Source organism: Chinchilla lanigera, unplaced genomic scaffold, assembly GCF_000276665.1.
Source record: "Chinchilla lanigera isolate Chin_1 unplaced genomic scaffold, ChiLan1.0 scaffold00055, whole genome shotgun sequence".
NCBI lineage: Eukaryota > Metazoa > Chordata > Mammalia > Rodentia > Chinchillidae > Chinchilla > Chinchilla lanigera.
In genome coordinates this window covers 14,305,908-14,331,850 of record NW_004955456.1, presented here as the reverse complement: position 1 = coordinate 14,331,850, position 25,943 = coordinate 14,305,908, and the positions used below count along the sequence as shown (strand labels likewise).

The following is a 25,943-nucleotide window of genomic DNA, read 5'->3' as shown; positions in this document are numbered from 1 at the left end:
TACGTCCGGACTTCCGGGGGCAGAGGGCACAGGCTTCTGTCCAATTACGTGGTGGAGCGCGTGCCCGGTAGAACCGAAGCTCTGGGTTAGGTTCGTAGCATCTCAACAAGCGTGTTTCAAGAGGATTGATATGGTCTACGTTAGAATTGCTGAGTTGTTTCAGGCTTTGACTTTCTGTAGCGCAAGGTTAACAAGTGGCTTTTTAGAGGGTGTGGTACTAGGGATTGACCCCAGGGCCTTCACGTTGAGCTATATCCTCATCCACCCCTTTTTTTTAAATTTTTACTTTGAGACAGGGTCTTGCTGAATTGCCATGCTGCCCAGGCCGGGCTGGAACTTGCCGTCCTCCTGCTTAGTCTCCTAGAGTGTTGGGATTACAGGCGTTTGTAATTTAGTGACATAGTGACCTGTCTCCCTAAAAATAAAAATACATTTTAAAAAAGTCTGGGGGTTAGCTCAGTGGGCAGGTCGCAGCACCAAATTCGGCCCCCAGTCTCCCCGCACAGTGATATTTTAGTAGCACCCCATCAAATCCTATTACTTGTGTTTTATTTTATCGTTGCACCTATTCTGTATATGCTTATCTTAGTCTCTTTGTGGTTTATTGTCTGTCACCTTAGCTCACTCCACAGGGACAAAGACCTTGTCTGCCTTGCTACCATTCTACCCCTACCATCTAGATCAGTGTCTTCCTTATCATAAATATCTAAAATAGTAAAATATGTGATGGTAGAGTGCATGAATGAATAAGCACAAATTAATGCGATATTGGACAACTAGTTGTATCAGAATTGACCCACACTAAACAGCATCCCCTCCTGCAGGTGAGTGCGGAACAGGTATAGGTAGAATAAAATGGGCCCAAAACTGTTAGGTTCCAAAGGTTTTTACATAAAGAGAAAGGACAACCAACCAGTTCTTTTTCAAAAGTCTCACATGATGGGGTCTAGGAACCCTTGTCTTTGTATCCAGGTAACCTAGCTGGTCAGAACTCCTTTGGTTGCAAGTGACAAGATCTCAGCTATTTAAAGAGAACAAAAAGGGGGAGAGATTATTTGCTTACACACATAGGAATTCCTGGAGGTTGGGGATCAGGGCACTTATTTCAAGCATGGCTAGATTGAGGGGCCCAAATATTATCAGCAAACTTTCAAATTAAAACCTGAGTTTATTACCCGGGCGTGGTGGCACAGGTCTGTAATCCCAGCACTCGGGAGGCTGAGGCAGGAGGATTGCTGTGAGTTCAAGGCCAGGCTCAGCTACAAAGTGAGCTCAAGGCTAGCCTGAACTGCATAATGAGACCCTGTCTCAAAAAAAAAAAAGCTTATTTTGTTTACTCAGGTGTCTCTTATGTTTTTCTTCACCTGTGTCCTCTGATGGCTCCATTCTCAGACAGGCATTTTTCACTGGCTAAGAATGTAGCAGAAGATGCCCCCGCAACCAGTATACTTCAGATCCTTAGTTGCCCAGGTAATAGTTCCTGTTGCAGTTCCAGTTGCTTCTGTCTCTTAGAAACGGCTGATCACTGTGATGCACCTTGTATAAACCAATCCCCAGTTGACAAGCATTCTGCCTCTGTTCTTCCTGCTTGCTTATCCCATATAAGCGCTAGACTGCCAAAGACCAGGGCCTGACATTTTGAGGAACAATTGATTCCTAGTCAGTGCCCATCTAACATTAAATAAATATGCTTCCAAATCCTGGGCGTCATTTCAATGTTTTTGCTTGCTTTTGCAAGAAGACCCCAAGAGCTCCAGGCAGATGAAGTCTATAACACCTGACACTGTGTCCACCGGCACCCATGACAGCCCCAGCGTGGGACTTGGACTATCCAGGTTCAGACTGTTCAGCTCAGGAAGCATGTGTAGTGTCCCCAGAGCAAGAGGGCACATGGAGTATTTGGGGACCTGAAATAGACTAACAGGGCTAGACGCAGTAAGAGGTGGAGGTGTGATCCTCAAAGCCACAAGAAGGATTTTGACCTCTAACTTGAGGGAAACAGGAGGCCACTGAAGGGTTTCACTAGGAGAGTAATACCCTCTGATCTGCTTCCTTAAGAGAGCAGGCTGGCTGCTGTGGAAAGCAGCGGGAAGCAGCGGGAGGAGAAGGGAAAGGAGCGAAGGCGCCGAGTCAAGGCAGGGAGACCAGTGAAAGTTATGGCCACCATCTAGGGAGGAAGTGGCGGGTGGGCGTGGGCTGGTGTCTGGAGTGGGTTGAAGTGGGCTAAGATGATTATTTAAAAGTTAAATCCACAAAAGTTGGACAGGAACAGAGCCAGATCAAGAATAACACAGCTGGGCATGGTGGTTCATGCCTGTAATCCCTGCACTTGAAAGGCTGAGGCAGGAGGATTGCTATGAGTTTGAAGTCAACCTGGGCTACATAGCAAGATCTTGTCTCCAAAAAAAAGCAGAGGAGGAAAAGGAAGAGAAGGAGGAAGGCGAGGAAGAAGAAAAGGAAGAGGAGGAGGAAGGGGGAGGGGCTGGAGAGGGAGAAGGCAGGGCCTAGGTTTCCGGTTAGGGCCGTTGGTGTATAATGGTGGTTGCCTTTGGGTATGATAGAGAAGCCTGATGTTGTAGGCTGAATAATGCCCACCCAGAGATACCAGGCCGTGCCCCCGTGGAAACTGTAACTGCTACCATCTCGGGAAAAGTGCGCTCAAGCCTTGCCTGGGCGCCTGCGTGGCATCATGCCCTGGCGTCAGGGCAGAGGTGCCCCTCACAGCCGCCCTCAGGCTGCTCCTGGGCTCTGTGGCACAGGGCTACTGATCTTCTCTTGACAGTGCCAGGTCTTAGGTGACAGCTCCAGCCTTTCTCTTTTCCAGCTGTCCGATTCCTGGGGGAGAATCCAGTCGTCCCTGCTGTGGTCTGGAGTGGACACTGCCCCTCTGCTGTGACCAGGGCTGGCTTGCCACTCTCCACGTCACTGAGCTGCACCCTCCCTGTCCTACCCCTCCCGCTTCATTTCCATCCCATCTACCTGAAAGGTGCATCGGAGATGTCTGAGGAAGAAACTGTGACAGAATGTGACTCTAAACACAGATCAAGCAAGCCGAGGATGGAAGCAAGACCTGAGGCCACCACAGGTTAGAGATGCTTTTAAACGTGTAGGCATAGGGCTGGGGATATAGCCCAGCAGCACAAGCGCTTGCCTGGCAAATGCAAGGTCCTGAGTTCAATTCCTGACACACACAAAAAATGTAGGCATAGAGGCTGGGATGGGGGAGAACTTGCCTACCATGTGTGAGGGTCTGGGATCAATCCCCCCCAGAGCAAAAATAGAGACCCAAGTATTAAATACTATGTTTTATAGCAACTACTATATCATTTAAAGAGAAAGAAGGAAGCCAGGCGTGGTGGCGCACACCTGTAATCCCAGCACTCGGAAGGCTGAGGCAGGAGGATCATTGCAAGTTCAAGGCCAGCCTGGGCTACAAAATGAACTCAAGGTCAACCTAAACTGCATAGTGAGACCCTGTCTCAAAAAGACAAAAAGAAAAAAAAAAGAGAGAAAGAAGGAATGTCAAATTTATTATTAAGACTTGTTTTAAGTTCGCAGTAAAGAGGAAGGAACATTTCCACCCTCAGCTGGAAGACTGGGCGCAGAGTGTGGCCAGGTGGGTGAGGGGGGACAAGATTGGGTCCCCCGGCCTGGCTCTGCTAACCCCACCTGGCTGGCCAGGAAGGGACTGTGGCCTTTTTCCCTGTCATAAATGCTCCAGGGACACAGAGATGAGGGGGGTCCCTCCCGAACAGTGAAGCTGTCACCCAGTGGCAGCCCTCGGTCCCAGCGTCCAGTGGGAGGGCACCAGGGTGGGCAGCACCAGGGCTGCCTACAGCTTGGTAGGCCGCGGGGGGCTGAGGTGGCCAGGTCCGCTGGGCGGGGGCAGCACCATGGGCAGCGAGCTGCTGCCCCTTTCGTGCCAGCACGTGTCCAGGATGGGGAAGAGCTTGCCCTGGAAGTCAGCCTGGAACGTGTAAATGGGCCGCAGGTCGTCAGGGCGATCAGCATCAAAGAAGGTGAGCTCGCCCTGCTCGTAGTGCAGGTAGACCCCGACGCGGTGGGGGCGGCCCGCCACAGGCAGCGACACCCGCGGGCAGCCAAAGGCCTCGTACACGCGGCCCTCCTTGAGGCCAATCAGCCAGGCGCCGTGCTCCGGGGACTTGCTCAGCTTGCCCTTGCGGCTGGCGGTGCCCTTGATGACCCCCAGGCGCCAGTCGCTCTTGCTGCCCACCACCACCTCCCAGTAGTGGCGGCCGCAGGAGAAGCCTCGGGTGGCCAGGACGCACGTGCTATAGTCGAAGCGCTCGGGCTGGCTGGCACGCCGCTGGGCCAGGAGCCCACACTGTACCACCGTGTTGCCCTTGGAGAGCTCCAGGAGAGGGTGGGCGGTGGTGGGGTCCAGCTTGAGAGACTCCGGGGCTGGCAGGGAGAGCAGAGAAGGCCTGGCGTTAAGCTACCCCTACAGCGGCCGGTGATGGCAGGCCCTGAGCTCCTCACGGGAGCAGGCGCTCTGGCTCCCGAGAGCCTAGAAGGGGCCAGGCGCGCGGCTGTGTGCCGGACGGAGGGCTGGGTGATGGTTGAAGCCCGCAGACACAGCACCATGAGCCGAGAGTCTAATAAAGCCGGGCCCCAGGCCCTGGGCGTGGACCAGTGTGGGGCTGGGGCTTGATAGGAACTGGGCAGCACAGCAGGAGGTGAGCAGCGAGCTCGTGCAGCCCCACCGGGAGCCTCATCTGCCCCTCTCCCCCACTTCTCAGCCGGAGCGCCGCCCGTCGGTTCAGCAGGGCGTTAGATTCTCACAGAGGCAGTGCCTGCCGCGACCTGTGCTCCTCTGAATCCTCTGCACACCATCCTCCCATCTTGGGAAAAACTGTCTCCCACAGAACAGGTTCCTGGTGCCACAAAGCTTGGGGTCTGCTGTAGTCAGGGCCAGGTGCACTCCTGCCTGCCGCAGGGCGAGGTGTGGGTAAAGGACCCAGAAGGCTGCTCTGGGGTGTGGTCTGAGCCCCCCTCGAGGCTGCTGGAGAACCCAAGAGAGCAGCAACCGTCTCCCGTTAGCCAGACCAGCCTATGCAAGGACAAACCCAAACCGTGCCTGCTCCCCTTGCTAACCGCCGCTCGCAGGTTACCCGCAAGTGCACGGGCAGGACTCACCGTTCACCCGCTGCGACTTTCTCTCCCCTTTCTTTATATAATTGTCTCTGCCTTTGACGGGGAAAACCAGTCTGTTGACTTTATGTACACGTAAACAGCACGGTCGTAGTGAAGGAACGAATTCAATGTCTTTGGGGTTTTGGGCAGGGAACAATAACTACCATTTGTTAAGCACGAAACCACACACAGGTGAGTGTATACGTGAACTCCGCCGCCCAGCCAGGCAGGCGCTAACAGCTCCCCTTTGCAGATGAGGAGCCAGAGACTCAGAAATGACACAGCGTGCCCAGCCTGCTAATAAGACACGGTGCTCTCACCTGCGCCCCACGCACCTTCCTCTGAGTTCACTGTGGCTTCCACACCTCTGATGCCACTCATGAAAAGAAAAAGGACAGGTTGGAGCCTCACCTGGCAGAACTTTCCGGAAAAGCCTTTTCCACACTGTCAGCTTGATGTCGGCCTGGTGGAGGCCTGGCTTGAAGGAAATAGGGCTGAACGTGCCTTCCAAGGGCCGCACCTGCTGGCGCTCTGCTCTGCAGGGGACAGTCACAGGGATGGGCGAGCTTTGTGCCCGTGGCCACACCCCACCCTCTGTCCCAGGCGGGAGGCCCCCCGGGAGATCCACACTCCGGGTGTGCGCTCACCCTGCCCGCCACACCCTCCTTGTCCTCGCCTCGAGCACCCAGCTCCTTCCTGGCAGTGGTCCTGACAGCGCAGGCTTCCGGGCCCTCTGCCAGGCGGCTCCCCAAGCCTCCCACCCCAGTGGCCCTCCTCCTGTCCTCTCAGCACCCCCAGCGCACGCCCCCTCGCCCTGCACAGCGCTGCTCCACTTCCTGCCCGGGGTCCACTGAGGGCCCCTGCCTCCAGCCCCCATGCCCGTGTTGCTCGCCCATGCCCCCGCTGCTCCTGTCCACACAGCACTGGGACTGCAGGGTGCCGTCTGCCTCCCCAGCAGCCTGTAGGACCTCTGAAGCAGGGACGTGACTTTTGCTGTTTGCACTGGGCTCGATGACCAGAGCCACATATAGGAAGCCGCCCAGGAGGGGCTGTTTAAACCAAACCGCCCATACCTGCAGCCACCAGCACCCCCCACCCCACCCCCCGCTGACAGTGCCCCGCAGCTCCATGGCAGCTGGTACCTGGTGGCCGTGGCGTGGTACTTCTGGAAGACAGGAGAGAGGCAGGCAATCGCTATGGCGATGCCGCTTGGCCATCGGGGGGGGGGGGAGGCTCAGGGGCGCCACCCGCATCACTCACCCGGATGAACTCGTGGTGGCTCTCATTGCCGAACTGCTGGAGCGCACGCTCGGCCTGGGCCAGCCGCTCCCGAGCGCCCTGGGCCTGCTCCAGCTGCATCTCCAGGGAGGCCACCAGGCCGCGGGTGTGCCCCTCCACACCCTCCAGGCAGCGGGCCTTCTCCTCGTCCACCAGGTGGTGCAGCTCCTGGAACTCTCGGCGGATCACCCAGCTGAAGACATCAGACTCGTTCTGGGACGGGGGAGGGTGGCTCGTGGTAGAGTCATCATCAAGCCGCCCAAGTGCGGTGACCAGCCTCGGTGTCCCCGGGGCCTCCCCGGACTGACCCCTGCCAGGGGGTTCACACTGGGCTTGGGGAGCCTGAGAGTCAGCTGTGGGGGCGGGGACCAGTGGCAGGACCCCAGTGCTTTCAAAATGAGCCGCTCTGCTTGGGCCTGTTTCAACCATGACCTGTTTTCCTAAGACTTATCATAAGGTCCACAGCCGGGCAGGACCTGAAAGGCCCGGGGGAGCAAGCGGGGGAGGGAGCTGCCCGGACTAGTGCCCTGCCCCGATGACCCGAGCGCCGCCACCATCACGGTGCCTGAGAGCAGGTGGCCCCAGCCACTGCAGGCGCTCACTCAGGTAGAGCAGACAGCACCCAGGGCTCCCCTGCCAGGCCTCTGCCCCCAGGTACCAGGAGGGCGCCACAGCAAGCTGTCAAGGGCAAACAGACGCAGCAGCACCAAGGGGCAGGAAAGTCACGCCTGAGCTTTGGGCTGTTTATCTCCGGGACTCGAGTCCTGGGTTATCTCAGCCCCAAGGACATGGAGGACGAGAGCCAACTTGGAGCCGGTCCTGCCTGACAACTGGGCTGAATTCTCCCGGGAGGATTTTCACTTTCCCCACCCACTCTGGAATGCTTTGAACTCCGCTTTGTATGGGAGATACGGTTTTCTATAAAGGACAAATAGAACTGGGCCTGCTGGGGGCGTGGCTCGGTGGCCAAGCCCTTGCCCAGCATGTGCAAGGCCCTAAGTTCCATCGCCCGCGCTGAGAACAACTGGGCTCTTCGGGACCGTTCGGGGGGGAAAGGGCACTCACCACAATCCGGGTCCTGTTGTTCACTAGTTTGGCAATAAGTTCGTCCACCTCCTTTTGCTCCTGCTTCACGTCGGAGATGAGGCCCGCGAGCTCCTCCTGGAGTCAGCACGACGTGGTCCCATGAGCAGGGGCCCTGCCACCCCCTCTGCTCCTCAGGCCCGCGCTGGGGCTCTCCCTTGTTGGTGTAATCCAGTGGCCACAAGCACCCCCACGGGGACAAGGCGGGGACCAGAACTACCCAGGTTCCCACGGCCCCAAAATGGGTTAAGAGTATTCAAGAGCATTCCACATGGCCACGGGAACGGTCACGACAGGAGAAATCTCAATGTCATCCCTCTCCAGGACACGGAGTCAAATCTGGAAGCCACCTCCCCACATCTGAGAGTGGCGACGAACAATCTGAAGCCAACTCTCCCTGCATCTAACGCAGGCCGCAGGGGACCTGCTGGTAAGCTGCAATCACCAGTGGGTCCAGAATTAATGAGCCTTTATCAAAAGGGATCATGAAAAGGCTGCCCCAGTGAGGGTGACGCTGCTGACCGTGGCACAGGTGAAAACCAGTGGCCTTCCGCCCGCCCACACCTGAGTCCATCCCCGGCAGCTGTGGGCCCAGCTTCAATTCAAGGCCTCCGTGCTTCTGGACTGCCCTGACCCCAGTGTGCCCAGCCTCGGGGGTGCCAAACCGGCCACCTGCACCGTGACCTGGTCACTGCTAGCCCAGACCCTGCTGGTTTGTGGCTGCAGTGTGTTTGATTTAGATAATCTCTGAGCATGGAAGAGCTGCAGGGATTTCAGCAAAGGAGCTAAGAATACAGCCATTGTGCGGAGAGGTGGACACTGTGCTTGCTCAGAGGCCTTAGAGCATCTTGCTACAGCCCCAGAGGGGCATTTCAGTGGTCACCTGACCAGGCGGAGAGGGTACTGGATTCTGTCAGCACAGCCCCAGGGAGAGGAAACAGTCAAGTGCTCCAGAGCTCCACAGGCAGAAAAGACAAGAAAGCCCAGGGGCTGGGGATTTAGCTCAGCGGCACAGCGCCTGCTGGGCAAGCGCGAGGTCATGAGTTCAATTCCCGGTACCAGGGGGAAAAAAAAAAAAAAACAACAACAAAGAAAGCCCAAAAGACAGCAGGCAGAGGAACAGATGAAGGGTGTTGCAGGTTGCATCCCGTGGTCAGTCCGGCCCCACCTTCCCCGGACGCTCCCGCAGCAAGTCCTTTCCTGTACTCCCTCATCTGCCCCAGAAGAAGTCAGTCAACTGCTCCTTCCCCCATTCCGCATTCAGTCCTCAGGGTTTGTCCTCACCTTCCTTCTAGGCCTCTCCCAGGGTGCCCCAGGCCTCCCTGCCCACTCAGGTCCCCACGCCCCTGTATCCCCCTCTATCCTCCCTCCACACACTCCTCTACCTCCCACCCCCGGAGGGGTCTGACCACATCTTCACCTGCTTCAAAGCCCTGACCACCCACCCCCAAGGTCTCTGCATAAACCCAGGTCGCTTCCTTTGTCACACCCGCCTTCCATGACCAACCGCCAAACAAGTGCCTTCCCTGTCCTGCCTCAGCCCACAGCAGTGCGAAGGAAACTCGCCTCAGCCCGAGTCCTAGCTCTGCTGCTTACGAGTTACACGGGCATGACCTTGGGTAAGATCCTTCCTTCTCTGAGCCCCGCTTTCCACGTTTGTACAATTCAATAACAACCCCGCGCTGCCCGCCTCCCACACTCGTTCTGAGGAGTGACTGCAGTTGTGCAGATGAAACTGTCCCAGAAGCCTCATGTCGACCTAGCGGCCCGAGATGGTGCTGTTCCTCGGGCTCTTAAATGACGATGCTGTGGTCTGTGGAGTTAGGGATTAGCTGATTCAACAAAGGCCTTGCGAGCCTTTAAGGCAGTAATGCTCAGGGCTCTGAAATACACCAGGAAACTAACGTCCTCCCCTTCTGAGCACACGAGGACTGCGCCCTAGAAACAAACCAGGAGTACAAAGAACGGCGGAGGAAGGGGCTGCCAAGCGGCACCAGCGCTCCCCCTCCTGCGCGTGGCTGCAAGCCCAGCACCTGGTTCAGCACTCGCTCAAAATGATGCCTGAATGAACGCATGCATGCTCCGGGGCAGCGCTGGAGGGAAATCGAGTCTGACGGGGACATACTGCAGTTTCTGCCAGATGGTGGCGCCAGAGAGCACGGGAGCGGGCTTCAAAGCCGGGCGCGGGGTGGTCCTGCCAGGTCCCAGGCTGCCCACCCTCCTCACCTTCATGCGGCTGTAGACAGTGGACACCGGCGTGACCGGGTGGTGCTGGTGGGAGCCCAGCAGGCCACAGAGGCCACAGATGAGCTCCTGGTCCTTCTCGCAGAAGAGGCTGAGTGGGTTTCGGTGGTGCTCACAGACCGCGGGCTCTGCAGCCCCAGGGAGCTGCAGGGCTTCGATCACCCGAGCCAGCGAGACGTTGGGCGGGGAGCTGCTGCCGTCCACCTCCTGGCGACACACGGGGCAGCGAAGCTCCGAGTCCAGGTGGCAGGACAGAGACACCAGGCAGCCCTTACAGTAGGAGTGGCCGCACTGCAGCATCAAGGGCTCCTTGAAGACCTCCAGGCAGATGGGACATTGAAGCCGGTCCTGCAGCTCGGGCACGCTCACCTGCCACGCCATGCGCACTGCCCTGGCTCGAACACGGGGGCCGGCTCAGTCCTGCCTCCTGCCGCACAGCTCTGTCCGCACTCGCCCACCCCTCTAGGCCAAGGGCTGCCAGAACTTAGGAGGAAGGATGGACTCCAGTCCTAGAATGCAGAGGGAAGCCCTGGGTTCCAGTTTTAACCCACTACCAACTGGGCTCTCAGATTCCCCATTCAGCCAGGCGTGGTGGTGCCTGTAATCCCAGCACTTGGGAGGCTGAGGCAGGAGGATTGTTGCAAGTTCGAGACCAGCCTCCCTTACAAAGTGAGCTCAAGACCAGCCTGAACTGTATACTGAGACCCTGTCTCAAGGAAAAAAAAAAAAAAAAAAAAGATTCAAGGCCAGCAGGGGCCACCTGTGATGCTGATCATTAGGGCTCCACCACCAGCAGTTCTGCAGCCTAAAACTGGATGGAAGAGACGAACTACGCCCCTTCCCATGGTCTGGAATGATCAATGTCGTCCTAGTAGGAAGCTTAGTTACACTGGGGTTCCTGATTCCCACCTTCAGGGATTTTCCTGGTGGGGGGCTCTAGTGAGACCTGGAAGTCTGCGTTTGTAGTAAACGTCCCCAAGCAATTCTAGAGCAAAGAATTCTATCCCAGAACAACACTGTCCCCCAGAGTCTGGGACCAGGCAAGGCTTGGCTCCTGGGTGGAAGCTGACTGGCAGAGAGAAGCCCCAGGGGCAGCACCAACACCGAGTTACCTGGTCTCTCCCGATCCTCTGGGACGTCAAGTTCTTGGCAGGAGTGGAGGCAGCCTGGGACGTGGGGGCGCAGTTGGATCCCATGCTGCTGCTTGGTCTCCGCCCCTGCTCCCCTCCCCTTTCCCAGCAACACCCCTGTCCCCAAGGTCACCCAGAATCAGGTGGAAACTGGGTCACATCACGAGACTGGGGAGGCAGCCTCTGCCGGGCCCGCACTGATAACCTCAACATTCAGGTGGTGGCCTTGCCCAGGTGGGGGTGTGTCCTGCACACCTGCCAACCCCGAACACAGCACGCACACACTGGGTGTGGCACGCTGCTTTCTGACGCAGTCTCAGAAGGTATTGTAACCTCGATCTTTAAATTCAAGAATAATTTAATACAGTGCATTTTTTTCAGTCCTGGAGGTTATACTCAGGATCTTCCCACTCAACACTCTCCCACTTTTTAGCTTCTGTCTTTATTGCCGAGGGTTTTGTCTTGTTTTGTTTTTCTTTGAAGATAGAGTCTCACTATGTAGGCCAGGTTGGGCTCAGATTTAGTGTTCCTCCTGCCTCAGCCTCCTAAGTGCTGGGATTCCAGGGATATGTTAACACACCCAACTCCCAGCCCTTTTTATTTTTTATTTTCAGATGGGGTATTGATAAATTGCCCAGGCTGGGCTCCAACTTGTGATCCTCCTGTCTCAGCCTCCCACGGTACTCGGATTACAGGTATGTATCACCACTCCCAGCTGAAGTTCATAAATCTTAACTCCCCAGTTTGATGTACCTTTAACATGTATCTTCACTCTCAAGATCAAGTTGTAGAACATTCCAGCACTTTGTGCTGGGGTCCTGGGGCCTCCTCTCAGTCAGAGCCCCTAATAAGTGTGGCTACCATTCTGAATTCTATCCTCGTGGGACCTGTTTCTGAACTATGTATCAACTGAGCCATATTGAATGTATTCTTTTGCATCTTCTTTTGCTCAGTATTACTAAATCCTGAACTTTTTAAACATGCAGTCGTTCAAGATTCTATCGTGACATTCTATCATGGAGTCAGTGGATGCTGTGGTCATCAGATCTGTGTTACATGGGTGGGGAGAGGACATAGCAATTAGAAAAGACAGGAAGAGCAGACATGGACCCCAGAGGTCTGAGCAGCAGGCCTACCAGGCGGCGAGGTCTCTTCCCATGACAGGCCAGGCAAGGTCTGGTATAGGCAGGGAGAAGGCTCACTTTACTTAACTCAAATACTTACTGGGCACCTGTAATGTGTCGAGCACTGAGCTGGGTATTCAGGATACAGTAGAGAAGAGACAAAGTCCCTGCCTTTCTGGAGTTTATAATACAGATGGGGGTGTTATTTGCCATAAATACACACTATGCTAGTGTTAAGTGCCATGCAGGAAGTAAACCATGGGGAAAAAAGGGATAGGTGGCCGGCTGTGTAAGGGACCATTTTATTTATTTATTTATTTATTTATTTATTTATTTGGTCTTTTTGAGACAGAGTCTCATTATGCAGTTCAGGCTGGCCTTGAGCTCACTTTGTAGCCCAGGCTGGTCTCAAACTCGCAGCAATCCTCCTGCCTCAGGCTCCCGAGTGCTGGGATTATAGGCATGTGCCACCATGCCCGGCTAGGGACCATTTGAGAAATGTTAGGGTGATGTCTTTAAGGATGGGACAGTTGAGTTTTTTAAAAAACAAAAACAGCTCAACCAGACAGAACACCTGTCATCTCAGCAGCCTGGGAGGCTGAGGCAGGAGGATCGCAAGTTTGAGCCCACTCTGGACAATTTAGCAACTTAGTGAGAACTTGTCTCAGAATATATGGCTCAGGATATAGCTCAGGGTGAAGGTCCTGGGTTCAACCTACAGTGCTGATTTAAAAATGCAAAGCAGCTGGGGATATAGCTCAGTGGCATAAGCGCCTGCCTGGCAAGTGCAAGGTTCTGAGTTCAATTCCCAGTACAAAAATAAAAATAAAAATGCAAAGCAAACTCCTTAGACCAGTTAAACTTAGTAAAGTTTATCTTAACAAAGCGAAACAAAAATCATGAATCCAGTAGCTTTCAGAACCAGGGATGGGTCTGAGAATGCTAACCAACAATGTGACCTGGCAACATTTACAGAAAAACCACAGCAAGAAGCAAGGCATAGAAAGCGACTTAACTGGTTCCAGCTTAGTCCACTGGTTACAGCTTAACTAGCTGGAATTTTTTTTTTTTTTTTTACAGCTTTATTAGTTAACCGGCCTTAGAACCTCCCGCAGCCAACCAAAGCGTAGTTACTATTCTACATTAGTATGGTCCGTTGGGCCTAGAGCAGGTGCCCAGCCCAAATTCATGGCCTCCTACAAAATTTGACTTAATAAGGTGAAGAATAGAAAGAAGCCAGCCATCTGAAAGGCTGCCCAGACAGAGAACAAAGGGGTGGGAGGAAGTTGGGATTTTCAAGGTACACTAGAGAGGAGAACTGGACAGCAGGAGCATAATAAGGAAGCAGGAGCTTCGGGAGATGAGGCCAGAGAGGTTGGCAAGGGTTGGCCCTGTGAGCCAGGGCAGCAGTTTGGCTTCCACTCCAAGGGCGGCCGGAATCACTCGCAAGTGCCCCCCACTTCTGTGCCAGAGATTGAACACTGGTGAATGTTAAAGTAAGGAAACAGCATCCAGTTTATATTTTCAACAGAGCCCTCTTGCTGCTGCTACCCAAGATAATGGGTCACAGTAGCTTGAGCACCTGGTGGGTGGCCCTGATGGCAGTGACTGACAATGACAAAATCAAGATGACAAGAGTGGATGGAAAATCCAGAGTCAGAGGCTTGTGATGTCCAGATGGAGCGGCTGAGCGGTCGAGGGGTCTGCAGATTTCAGGAAACAACACAACCCTTCACAGCAGAGAACTTTATTTGGCTGGACTCAGAAAAAGATGTGGCTGAAGAAGATTCCGTGCATGAGTAGCATCCAGCGCACTGGAGCTGTGAGACGGTGACGTCATACCTCGAGCAGCAGGGATCTGGATTCCGCCAACAATGTGAATGAACTTGGAACTGGACTCTTCCCAGGGCGGCAAGTAACACAGCCTTGCTGACACTTTGATCTTGGCCCAGCGAGAAAGGGTACTGAACTTCGAAGCTGTTCAGCTGTGAGACAAGAAGTAGGTGCTGCTTTAAGCCCCTAGCTTTGTGGTAATTTGTTACTCCAGGGATAAAACACGAATGCTAATCCAGAAGCCGAGAGGAAAAGTGCTCGAAGGTCAGAGAAGTCAACTTTGTCAACTGCTGACAGGAGTCTGGTAGCTGGAGGACAAACAAACGCCTGAGGGCTCTGGCCGCAAAAGCAGGTGTGTTTTCTTGGTGGCGCGATGCAGGCAGGAGGGGTACTGAAGGCGGATGAAGAGAACCGCAGGGTGAAGAGTCGGTAATAAAACGGCCACCGCTGAGAGAAGCTGACCCCTGAAAACAAAGCAGAGCCGAACCCTCTCCGCCGCAGTCACGTGCTCAGGATGGGCACGCTGCTGTCACGTGCTCCATACCCCAAAAGCCCCTGGCACGTGCCCCAGCATGCTTTGCGCACCCCGCCACCCATCAGCCTCTGCGCGCCTGGTCACGTGCTCGCACTGGGCCCGCCCCCGTCACGCTCTCGCGCCCAGCGCTTCCCCAGCGCGTGCCCGCAGGACTCTGTGGTTCTCTGAGCGCAAGGGCTGTTGGCGGCGGTTGGACTGGAGCCATGAGCGCTTCCTCGAGACCCCAGAATGAAGTGCCGCTGGCGGGAGCCGACTGCCAGGTACAGAGGGGGAGGTGGGCCACGCTCTTGGAACCTGCTGCAGTTGCAGCCCCGAGGGTGGCTTGAGAGCTGTCGCCGCAGGGAGGCCCGGCAGCGTGGACATGGGGGGCAAGCGCCCGGCACTCGGGAGTCCTGGGCAGGGACAACCCACTGGGCCAGGTGAGGGCGCCCGGGACACCGCTTTGGAGTCGTTGACCTGGGTGGCCGCCCTCGGATGGGCACGGGGCGCTGAGGTCTGGCCTTTGATCTCCACCAGTCGCAGTTCCAGCGGTTAAGCCAGAAGATGCTGGACATTTCCGGGGACAGAGGCGTGCTGAAGGATGTCATCCGAGAAGGTGCTGGAGACCTGGTGACACCTGATGCCTCTGTGCTTGGTATGGCTGGCTGCAGCCTGGCTGCCCTTTGTCTCCAGGAAGCTGTGTCTTGGCACTTTGCTTTGGGAGAGGGAAGGCACACTGTAAATCAGCATTGTGGCCCGATTGAGGTGTATCACAGCTGGGAGGCTGAGACAGAAGGATTGCAAATTCAAGCCCAGCCTGGGCCATTTAGGAATTTGGTGAGACCCTGTCTCAAAATTAAAAATTTAAAAAACAGCTGGGATTGTAGCTCAGTATGAAGGTCCTAACGCAGAGAGACAGATGTTTACAGAACAGGATTAGAAAGGCTTCATTTGGGGGTTTTTAAGAGAAAAGCAAGGCATTTCCTCTCTCCTTTGCATTGGACAGTGGTGAGCAAAGTGCTAGGCACAGCTGCAGAGCCCTTGAACCTCAGGTCCCCGGGGCAGGGATCCAGAGGTGGGAAGAGTCTTCCTGTGGCTCGGAATGCCCCGGGTTACACTCATGAATTCCACTGTTCCTCCTTGATAATTCGAGACTTGGTATGATAGTCGCGGGGGTGTGCTTGGGTCTGTTTTTTTCCTTCACCCTCTTTCTTCTGTTCTAGTGAAATACTCTGGATACCTGGAGCACATGGACAAGCCCTTTGACTCTAACTGCTTTCGGAAAACACCTCGGCTGATGAAGCTTGGGGAGGGTAAATTCAGACTGGGAGCTGGAAAGGACGGTACCCCTTGGGGACACAATGCTTTTGGGTTGGAAAAGTGTCCAGAGCACAGACTGTGTCCAGAGTTGGTTTTTCTGAAGCTGGGTTTCGGTGAATCAGCCATGTTCTCTCACGTTTCCCCTTGACACCCAGATTTTGGAAGCAGTTACCTGGCAAGGTTAAATTTGTACCCTAACCTGCTCATGGAGCACATTTGTCTGTGGATCAAGTAGCTATTAAATGCTTGCTTCCCACTGTGCATGACGAAAAGAGGGATTAGACTCAGATGATTGGAACCTCTTTGCCTTTAAGGGTTCGCTGCGGTCATGGAGATTGACCTGCATTCAGCCAACTACCGTAACCTGGTAGAACTGGCTGAGGGGTTGGGAGAGCTGAGCAGTGTTACCGGGTGCTTAATTAAGGCACAGGTAGTTCCAGCTGGGAGATCACAGAAGACTCCATGGAACTAGCCCTGAAGTATAAGATGTTAGTGGGGGTGGAAGCTGGACATGGAGTCAGGAGGAAGACATTCCAGAAAGAAGGAAGCATGTGATGCAAAAGCAAAGACCAGAATCTTGCTGAACCTGGAGAAGCTGGAGTTGGGGAGTGGCAGGGGCAGTGGGAAGCGAGGCCAAGTGAGTTGGGACCGGAGGGCAGAAGACCTGGGCTATCGCCTGGAGAGGTTTGTACTTGGAGGGGAAAGAAACGGCTAGCACCAAGCAGGATGCCGGGCAAGCTTCAACCACGTTCCCGGTTTCTTCCTCCAGATATTACACTTTGGGGCATGGAGCTGGGCCTGCTGAGCATGCGCAAAGGGGAGCTGGCCAGGTTTCTGTTCAAGCCAACCTATGCCTATGGAGCCCTGGGCTGCCCACCCCTCATCCCTCCAAACGCCACCGTTCTGTTCGAGATTGAGCTGCTTGACTTCCTGGACTCTGCCGAGTCAGACAAGTTCTGTGCCCTCACGGCTGTAAGTTCTAGAACACAGACACCATCACTTCACAGAGACAGATAGGTTTGTGCTTTTGGTGGTTCTGTGCAGGCTACCCTCATGAAGTTCCTAGGCCCCAGTTCTACCCCAAGCCTCCTTGCGTCTCCTTCCCAGTCTTGCCTGTCTGCTAAGGCTCTGGTTTGTTTTCCGTACATGACAGTGCACATTTGCTTTTCCACACTGTGTAGTTTCCAGCCAGTTAGGCGTCGGTAGCTGATAAGTAGAGCTAGTGTGTAGGTGATGGTCAGCCCAGGACCCTTGAGAGTGAAAGCAGCTGTGAGCTGGATGACCCAGCCAGGACATCAGGTGTGAACTGGGACAGTCTCAGGAAAGCTGGGTGTATGATCACTGCCCTCCTCTTTGTACCGTTTCCCTTATACTGGTCCTGGAGGCACAGGGCTTCTAATCCCCTCCACAGTCACATGCACTGTACTTACCACGCCATCTGTCGCACACTGGGGGTGCATGTGGCTGTTGATGTCCAGGGTGTGGTATCTCCATGTGATAGACATGTCCGCAGCTGAGCTGTCAGCACTCCTCGTGACTGCTGTCTCACCCTGGCTTCGTCTTTCCACAGAGCAGGAGTTCCTGCCAATGCCTGGGTCCCACAGTGGGGGTACTGATTTAGGCTGTCTGGGTGGGGCTGGGACAAAAGGATCCCTGAGGTGATTCTGCTAAGGGGCCAGGATAGCGCATCATGGCCAGAAAGCCCAGGCCTCTGAGCAAACAGCACTTGCTACCTGTTTGTTTTGGTAAATGGTGGCTGTGAGCCTGAGCTCCATCCCTTCCCAAGTCCACAGGGACAGTTCAGGAGGCCTAAAGAAAGCAGCAGGCTTTCTTCTGGCGTGATCTGGCAGAGGGGGCCAGCTACAATACTGACCATCATGGCCTTTGATGACACTCAGACATCCTTTGTATACATAGGGCCATGAGCAGGTTTGAAGTTTACAGGAGAAGATTCCCAGCTGGCACATACACATTACCACTTCCATGGTGGCACTGTGGCTTTGGCTTTCTCACTCAGTATTTCTGTCTTTGGTCCTCAGGAGCAACAGGACCAGTTTCCCCTTCAGAAAGTCCTCAAAGTGGCAACGACCGAAAAGGACCTTGGCAACTACCTTTTCCGTCAGAATCGCTTCTATGATGCCAAAGTGAGGTATAAACAGGTAAGAGTGCATTGAAAGTTAAGTGTAGATCCTGAGAACTTCCTCGCTCAAAAAACAGATTCTTCCCTGTACTCTCCGTGAGCAACCACTAAGAAAAATCCCACCAAAGAAACTCCTCATGCCAGAGGGGCAGTGACTGGGAGGGGACATGGGCTCGGGGGAGACGTGACATCGAGCAGATTCTTCTGGCTGCAGTTACACTGGTGTGTTTTGGTTGTGAAAGTTCATTGAGCAGTGCCCTATTTTGTACTTACCTGCATGAATATACACTTAAAAAATTTCCATCTCAGTGCTCTAAAAAATAAAATTCACTAATTATTGGATTAATAATACCCCTTAGTTATTGCAGGCTGACCAGGTCCACAATCTTCCAAATGAGCGTACGGTGAAGACTAAATAAAAAGAGGCGAATGGAATGATTTAAGGGCTCCAGGAAGATCAAAGCCTTCTCACAGAATCTGAGATTCTGTCAGAGCTAAGGCCAACACCTTCTCTGGGTGGTCCATATTTATTTAATTATCAGAAGAAGAGAGTACTCAAGAAGGGTGGAACCACTCAAGGACTTCTCCAAGTAAGGCATTAAGTTAATCCACCCAGGAGTGAGATTCTTGAGGCTACAGTCTGTATCTAGTTGAGGTTGGATCCGGGTGTCCTTGGCTGTGAGCTTGTCTTATCCTTTGAGGCTTTCTGGCTTCGTCCAACATTACAGGCCTTAGTAGGGATTAGTAACTCACAGAGCTTCACTCACTACGAGCCCACCGCCCATCTCCAGATAAGAAGCCTAGGCCTTGGAGAGATTCACAGGTAAACATGAAAAGCCAACTGGTGTATATGCCCTCTTAGCACAGCCAGTAGCATGTCCGTCTCATAATCTGAAAAGCCAATTGGTTAATTTAAGTCCTGCTTAATGCCACTTCGTAGTGGTCTCCATCAACTAATTAAAAAAGAATCCTCCCAAGCCAGGTATGATGACGCAAACCTCTAATCCCAGCACTTGAGAGGTTGAGGAAGGAGGATTGCACAAGTTTGAGGCCATCTTGTACTATACAGCGAGACCCTGTCTCAAAAAAAAAAAGAAAAATTCTCCCAGTATTTGGTCCTCCACCCACCAATTCCACATCCCACCGATTCTGCATTTCAGGTGCCTCAGATGGCAGAGATGAGTTTCACTCTGGGTGATCCTGGCCTGCCAGGCTTCTGTGACACTCCCAGTGTGCATCGCACTGACGGCCCTTTTTTTCGTCCTTTGTAATTCATTCAGCAAACATCAAGAGCACTTTCGGTGCACCCCATTGCGCTCCAGTTCCCACAGGTGAACAGGACAGGATTTAGGGGCATTTTGATTTGGTCTTATTTGTATACTGAGCATAAGCTCTTCAGGATTTGCATTCACCTGAAACTAAGAGGATCCTGAGAAACAGTACGTGTAATTTTTCTACAGAAAGGAGTTCCAAAGGGAGGCTGAGCAGGGCTGGGGTAGTGGGTCCACACAGCCCTCGGGGAGCCCACTTCCTTTCTCTTGCTTAGCCATCCTTAGATGTTCCTTGCTGTCTTTCTCCCCCAAGAAGGTCATCTGGCTGGAAGAAGGGAGGGAAGTGGAGTGTATTGTGTGTGCAGTGTATATGTGTACGTGTGTTGTGTGTACTGCTTTCCAGAAGCCCTCCCCCCGGGACTTCACCCCTCGCTGGCGGGACCCATGTTCTGGAGACACCCTTAGCTGTATGGGAAGCTGGGAGATGAGAGGCTTTGGTTTTGCTTTTGCAGTACCAGCTTCTTGTGTGTGCTAGGCAAGTGTTCCACCCTTTGCCTAGACACGCAGCACAAAATAGTTTTCTGAGTTAGTACGGCGCTGTTTGGAATGAAATGGGCATTGTCAGAAGGCGAGAACAGACCCTGACTAACAGCACCTGCCACGTGTGACCGAACGTCAGCGTGCGCCAGACGGAGACAGGAGGGCAAGTGCGTTTGCCACCCCTTTGGAGTAGACAGATTCAGAATCCCAAACTCGCAGGCCACCGGTGTGGCGAGGGCGGAGGTTCACTCACGAATCCTGTCGGCTGTGAGACTCCCCGAGAGCCCGCTCGCTCACCCCAAGACCCCTCACTCCTTCCGCCGCTCCTCCTCCTTTCTGAGTCTCGCCCCTGGGCCGTCACTTTCTAATTGCATGTGCCGTTCTCTCCCTGCTCAGCCTTGACAAATGGCTTGCTCTCATTTGACGGTTTTGGTTTCTCATTATGGAAGATGAGGCTTTAGTTCTCACTCACTGCTATTTTCCCAGTATCCGTGTGTCATCATTTTAAAAATTGATACTCAGTTTTGCATTATTAAGGTTGTATAAATATTACATCTGCTGAGCTAAGTAGTTCCCTGCACTTCGTCCTTTTTCTTGTGCAACATTCCTTTTTGCCCCTTAAATTAGCTCTTGGTTGCTCAGTTGTCTCTGCCTTTTGCTATTTCTTTCTAAACTTTCCTATAAGAAGGGAACCCCACACACACACTGTCTGCACTACTGGACACTGAACCCAGAGCCTTCACGCTGAGCTACATTGCGTGCCCGTTATTTTTTTAAGGCAGAATCTAAATTTTCCAGACTGGACTTGAACTTGCAGTCCTCTGCATCAGCACTCCCAGAGTGCTGGGATTACAGGCGCGTGCCGCCATGCCTGGCTGGGAAGCCCTGCAGTGCACTTTTCCTTGAAGTCCGGCCTCTCGTCCCCGAGCCCCAGGGGCCGCTCCTGCTGGAGTCTCTCTGGGCCTGCTGCACAGCTCTTGTCCTGGGGCATCTCTCATTCTCCTGTGAGGATTGGCTGCTGTTTTTCCTCAATGCATCCCTTTATTTTGATAGAGAATATCATTGTCTAAAAGGCTCCTAGTTTTCGTACTCCTAGAATTACTATTAAGAAATCTGATACTGCTAGACACAATGTGCATGCCTATAATTTTAGCTACTTCAGAGGGTGAAGCAGGACTATCACAAGTTCAAGACCAGCCTGACAAATTAGCAGTAGCCTGCCTCATAAGGGCGGATGGTCTAGCTCGGTGGTAGACGGCCTCTGGGTTCAATCCCCAGCACCACACACACACACACACACACACACACACACGTCTGATACCATTGAGGTTGCTATATATATGGCCTTATTTTTCTCTGTAGAGACTGGGATACTTCCCCCGCCCCTTCGGCGTGAACGTAGCTCAGTTGTTGTATTTTACAGTGGTGTGTGTGCACGTGTGCATGCCCATTTGGTGCTGAGCCTTGGTGCATCTTTTTATTCAGGAAATTCTTCCTCAGTTCTGAGAAATTTAAATTATTTCTCTGATAACTTACCCCAGTCTCTCTTTGTTCTCTTTTTAAAAAACTTTTTTTTTGTTTTTTTTGGGTTTTTTGAGACAGGGTTTCACTATGCAGTTCAGGCCGGCCTTGAGCTCACTTTGTAGCCCAGGCTGGCCTCGAATTTGCAACGATCCTCCTGCCTCAGACTCCCGAGTGCTGGGTTTACAGGCGTGTGCCACTGCACCCAGCTTATAAAACTTCTATTAATTATTAATTGTCAGGCTCCTCACCTTGATTTGTCCTTTCTTTTTAACCCCCTCCCCATTAGAATCTTTCTCCCCATGTCTATACTGTCTAGGACCTTTTCCTTTTATTTTGCCATCTCTTCTAAGGAATTTTTCACTGAAAACATTTTTCCCAAGTTGGCACACAGTCCCAGCTCCTCAGGAATAGAGGTGAGGGGGTGGCTTGAGCCCACAAGTTCAAGACCAGCCAAGGCAGCACAGCAAGACCCCCTCTCAAAAGAAAAGGATAATTTTTTTAAATTTCAGAAATTTTTTTAAATTTCAGAAATTTTTTAAAATTTCTTTTCTATTTCATTTCTGTTTTTTGGCTTTCTGTTCTTATGCATACCATATATTGTCTCTTTAGACTATTGGTTACTTTTTCAGATATTCTTGCATTCACGTTTGTTAGAGTCTCGGTTCTCTTTGTGTGGTTTTCTGTACACTGGAGAATTACATAGTTGGATGGCAACTCCCAAAAGACTGGGAGTTACAGTGACGTAAAGACCGGGATTTCTCTTGGTGACAGGCTAGACGGATGCAGACTGGGGCTGGCATGGCCCGGCTCCACAGTGTTCCGGTCCCCAGACTTCTCGTTTCCACGGTGGAGCCAGTAGTCGGGCTGTGGTCCCTGAGTTCTGGGCCGCAGAAGGAGAAAGGGGCTGAGGATGCAGCTCACCCTGGACGAAGGGTCTTGCCATGGACCGTGCGAATACTGAGCCGTGTTCTCTAGAACCTGTTCTGGCCGTCCCCAGCTGCCGGAAGACTCGCAAACACCCATGTCCTGGATGGACGCGTTTCTGGCAAGGAGATCTGGCTACTGTGAACGAAGGGAGGGAGGAGCTGCACTGGGAGACAGGAGCCCTTGTCCACAGAGGTTGGTGATCTTTGGCCGACTGCTGAAATTTGGAAGGGGCATCAGAAAGCTGCTTGGGAGCTGCAAGGGCCTGGCAGGTTGCAGCGTGGCCCGCTGGTGGCCACACAGAGCAGTGCATCGGTGTCCTCGGTTCCTGCCTGCACCGCTCTGGGGTGAGCAGGACAGCAGGAGAGAGGCTGCGCCATTCTGTCCCTGAATCAAGAGCCCCTTTGCTTCCATTTCTCTGGAAATAGCCCCCTAACTCCTGAGGGGCAGGCGTGCGGGCACAGTGAGACAGAGGGGAACATAGGGCCTGTTCCCTCCAACAGCACCACTTCTGTTCCTTCACTGCCCGTCCCCGCTAGCCTCGTCACCCCACTGCGGTCCTCACCTACACGCTGGGCTGTGTGCGCTCTTCCTGTCCTTGCTGTTACTCTTTTTTGATTTTGTTTTGTTTTGTTTTTGTACCCGGATCAAACTCAGGACCTTGCACTTGCCTGGCAAGCACTGTGCCCCTGAGCTGCATCCGCGGCCTACTCCTATTGTCGTGTGCCTTCTGATTCCTATAGGGCAGGAGAGAGCAAGGACGTGCGTCTTCTGCCTCACTCAGCCTCAGGCTCTGTGTGGATTTCCGTCAGAAATCCCAGGACTTTTATATATTGATCTTGTGTCCTACCACCTTGCCAACTTGGGTGTTAGCTCTGAATGGTTCAGGGCTTTCTACCTGTGTGCTTTTCCCCCCGTCCATCTTCCTGCTCTCTCCCCAGGCCTTGCTGCTGCTGCACCGCCGATTGGTGCCCGCTGAGGAGCAGCACCTGGTGGAGGCCACCAAGCTCCTCATTCTCCTGAACCTGTCCTTGGTGTACCTAAAGCTGCACCGACCCTCCACGGCCCTGCGCTACGGAGAGCAGGCTCTAGTCATTGACCAAAAGAACGCCAAGGCCCTCTTCAGGTGTGGACAGGTGAGCTGGGGGAGGGGCTTGAGAACAAGCACCCCAGAAAGGAAGCCGCAGTGCTCAGCTCCGGCACAACAAGGTGTAGGGCCTGTCTACTTTTAAAGTTCACCCCTTCGTGACAGGCTTGTGTCCTCCTGACCGACTATGAGCAGGCCCGGGACTTCCTAGTTCGCGCCCAGAAGGAGCAGCCCTTCAATCATGACATCAATAACGAGCTGAAGAAACTGGCCAGGTGAGACCTCTGTTGGCAGGTGTGTGGCCAGGGGCACATGTGATGTGAGCCATTCCGGGCCATCGCCCTGGGTGGAGGACAGACGGGGAATGTTGCGCAGACTCTGCTGGGCGGTGGCCCCCAAGCTGGTTTGCACAAGTGCTCAGTGCCCTGACCAGCAGTTCCTGGTGGAGAAGGGGACAAATTCCCAACCTCGATGCCCAGCCATTTCCCACCTCCCACAGACAAGCGGCCCTAGAGAGGTGGCCTTGAAGGGTCCTGCATTTGAGACTTGGCCCCATTGCTGTGGGAGACCCACCTGTGCTTCCCAACATGGGGCTGCCCCAGGGGTCCCGCTGCAGTCCAAAATGGGCTGGCCAGGGCTATTCTTACCCAAGGGTTAGAGACACCGCTCTTCTAGAAATGCCATTTTTCTCATTATAGAAATTACAGGTTTATTGTAGAAAACTTTAAAAATATTTTCCTATAAACAGGAGTTGCCTAGCAAGCTATCCCCTGGTTTTGAAGGCATAGTTTTGTTCTGCTTTGGTGAGATTCTCTACTCCTCTCAACATGGAGCTGTCGGTCCAGGCTGCTGGCCGCAGCTTTCTTGGCATTGCAAGTCTGAGTTGTGCGCATCTTATATTTGGATCCAGTTGTATTTCAGGCCTTTAGCCTTTTCCGGGAATTCCCGTTCTGGAATATAAAAATATTCTTTCAGGTCAATGGTGGAATTTGGGGGTCTGACCATGACCTAGCAAGAAAATGTCCAGATAAACAGAGGCCACTGAATGTGAAGGCTCGTTTGGAAGGAGTTGGCCTTGAGACCCAGGGACGGAGGCTCCTCCTTCATGGCTGCTCATGTCCGTGTCTCTTCAAAGACATGGCTGCGTGTGCCTGGGGTTCTCCCACAGGCTTAGGAGCCTGGCCTGTGTCCTTGCCCCTGTGGCTGGCTTCCGCCCCTCCTGCTTCGGTGGAAGGCCTGCAGAATGTACGTGTACCTGAGCAGAGGATTCCAACCACCAGATGTCACCTCTTACAAACAGACGCCGTGTGTTTCTCTCTGCAGCTACTACAGGGACTACATGGACAGAGAGAAAGAGATGTGTCACCGGATGTTTGCTTCTCGTGAAAATGGCTCCACAGTGGGGGAGCACTGACGGTAACGGAAGGGCCTTGGGGTTCGGCCGGGTAGAGAAGTGTGCCACTCTCACGCGCAGAGCACAGTGGCTGTCCACAGCTGGCAGGAGGGGAGACCTACAGCTTTAACATCTTTAAAAACATTTTTTCATGTTTTATATTAAACTCTCCTCGTGGCAGCTTGGAGCACGGGACAGTGAATGTTGTCATTAATACAGACATCTAGCTGGGCTTTGAAGGAGTCAGGCTTTTCTTATCCTGCTTTTTCCTAAGAACTTAAAAACCTGCGACCTCGTTTCCCCTCTAACCCATTACCAAAGGAGACACAGTCCAGGCATCAGGGAGAAGGGTGGGGCTGTGCCGCCTAGGTTCTGCTTACTGCTGGAAGTAGAGGTTCAAAGGTGCTAGAACCAGCAGGGCAGAGGTGAACGTTCCTGTCAAGCACATGGCCTGTGATTTCGCAGGCACAGGGGGAGGGTTCCCAGGAGTGCAGGAGATAACCTCCTAGTCTGGCCTGTTATTACTTAAGAAAACCAATGGAAACAGAATCACCTGCCTTAAACACCTGCTTTGCGGGGCAGATAACTCAGCTCTTGAGAGAAGTTAAACAAGGAACAGTGCGAAACAGCTGCTGAGCGGGCTCCTGATGATAAATGTCTTTGTTGTCACCTGTATCACAACAAAAGCGGCTGAGAGGAGGCGGCGGTGAAAAGGCCTATTCATCCCAGATGCGTTCACGCATGCTCTCTGCACAGATGCTGTCTGCCGTGTCGGAAGGAAATGTTGCCTTCCTCGCTGATGTGGCCTGTGACCAGGCCTGCGGGCCTCTGGGGGCTCTGAGCTGAGATGCAGGTCGGAGGAGGCCTCTTGTTTGCCTCCTGTCAATGTCCAGTAGAGACGGCAGGCTGGCACTGGGGTCCCACACATCTGCCATGGGGGGGGTCCAGTCCTTCCGGGGTCAGCCCACAGCAGGTCTCAGGAGACCTGGCTAGGCAGCGGCCTTCTCTTCCTCCATCTCTAATACTTGCCAGGCTTTTGGTCTGTAAGCATTTGCGACTGTTGATTTTTAGATAGTTTCACCCGTATTCCTAACTTGTAAATGTCCGTCATATCAGCAAGACCATACTTACATGTAACATGACAGTTGTCATATTCCTGCTGCTGCTGAGGTTGTAATGGTTTGGCTATTGAGTTGGATTATCTCACTGGCCCCCTCATTTCTGCTTTACTTGTGACCTAGCCAGTCATTTAAAAGACGCTAAAAGCCCAGTCATCTTGACAATCTAGCTTTGACTAGACCCATTTATTCTCTCTCTCTCTCTGTCTCTCTCTCTCTCACTCTCTCTCTCTCTCTCTCTCTCTCTCTCTCTCTCTCTCTCTCTC

At 53.4% G+C, this 25,943-nt stretch overlaps 2 protein-coding genes and 1 long non-coding RNA gene across 6 annotated transcripts in view; 2 read left to right on the top strand and 1 right to left on the bottom strand.

The window, feature by feature from the left end:
* The first annotated feature begins 11 nt into the window (after positions 1-11).
* On the top strand, positions 12-5,401 carry LOC102003516. Of its 2 annotated transcripts, none has more exons than XR_262903.2 (3): positions 12-90; positions 2,825-3,085; positions 4,761-5,401. It is a non-coding gene; the product is annotated as an uncharacterized LOC102003516 (long non-coding RNA). The 2 variants fall into 2 exon arrangements; XR_001236348.1 differs by lacking the exon at positions 4,761-5,401 and adding an exon at positions 3,313-3,347.
* Positions 3,510-10,957, bottom strand: LOC102003733 (E3 ubiquitin-protein ligase TRIM50). 3 transcript variants are annotated; one of them, XM_005396793.1, is made up of 7 exons: positions 10,872-10,957; positions 9,742-10,268; positions 7,498-7,593; positions 6,415-6,645; positions 6,297-6,319; positions 5,566-5,690; positions 3,510-4,422 (listed from the first exon to the last, which is right to left on the bottom strand). In XM_005396793.1, exons 2-7 carry the CDS (start codon positions 10,138-10,140, stop codon positions 3,833-3,835), a joined length of 1,464 nt encoding a protein of 487 aa, XP_005396850.1. In that variant the 5' UTR covers positions 10,141-10,268; positions 10,872-10,957; the 3' UTR covers positions 3,510-3,832. The 3 variants fall into 3 exon arrangements, with proteins under 3 accessions (XP_005396850.1, XP_013376053.1, XP_005396852.1); XM_013520599.1 differs by having other exon boundaries at positions 6,297-6,316; XM_005396795.2 differs by lacking the exon at positions 6,297-6,319 and having other exon boundaries at positions 4,207-4,422.
* A 2,583-nt stretch (positions 10,958-13,540) lies between these two features.
* The window catches only part of Fkbp6 (FK506 binding protein 6, 36kDa), a 26,866-nt gene continuing 14,463 nt past the window's right edge, over positions 13,541-25,943 (top strand). The window contains exons 1-8 of the mRNA XM_005396786.2: positions 13,541-14,641; positions 14,898-15,015; positions 15,584-15,673; positions 16,450-16,652; positions 17,720-17,839; positions 23,021-23,215; positions 23,332-23,441; positions 24,490-24,582. Coding sequence (XP_005396843.1) covers positions 14,585-14,641; positions 14,898-15,015; positions 15,584-15,673; positions 16,450-16,652; positions 17,720-17,839; positions 23,021-23,215; positions 23,332-23,441; positions 24,490-24,580 — 984 coding nt within the window. The 5' untranslated portion in view covers positions 13,541-14,584 and the 3' untranslated portion in view covers positions 24,581-24,582. The remainder of the gene's footprint in view (positions 14,642-14,897; positions 15,016-15,583; positions 15,674-16,449; positions 16,653-17,719; positions 17,840-23,020; positions 23,216-23,331; positions 23,442-24,489; positions 24,583-25,943) is intronic.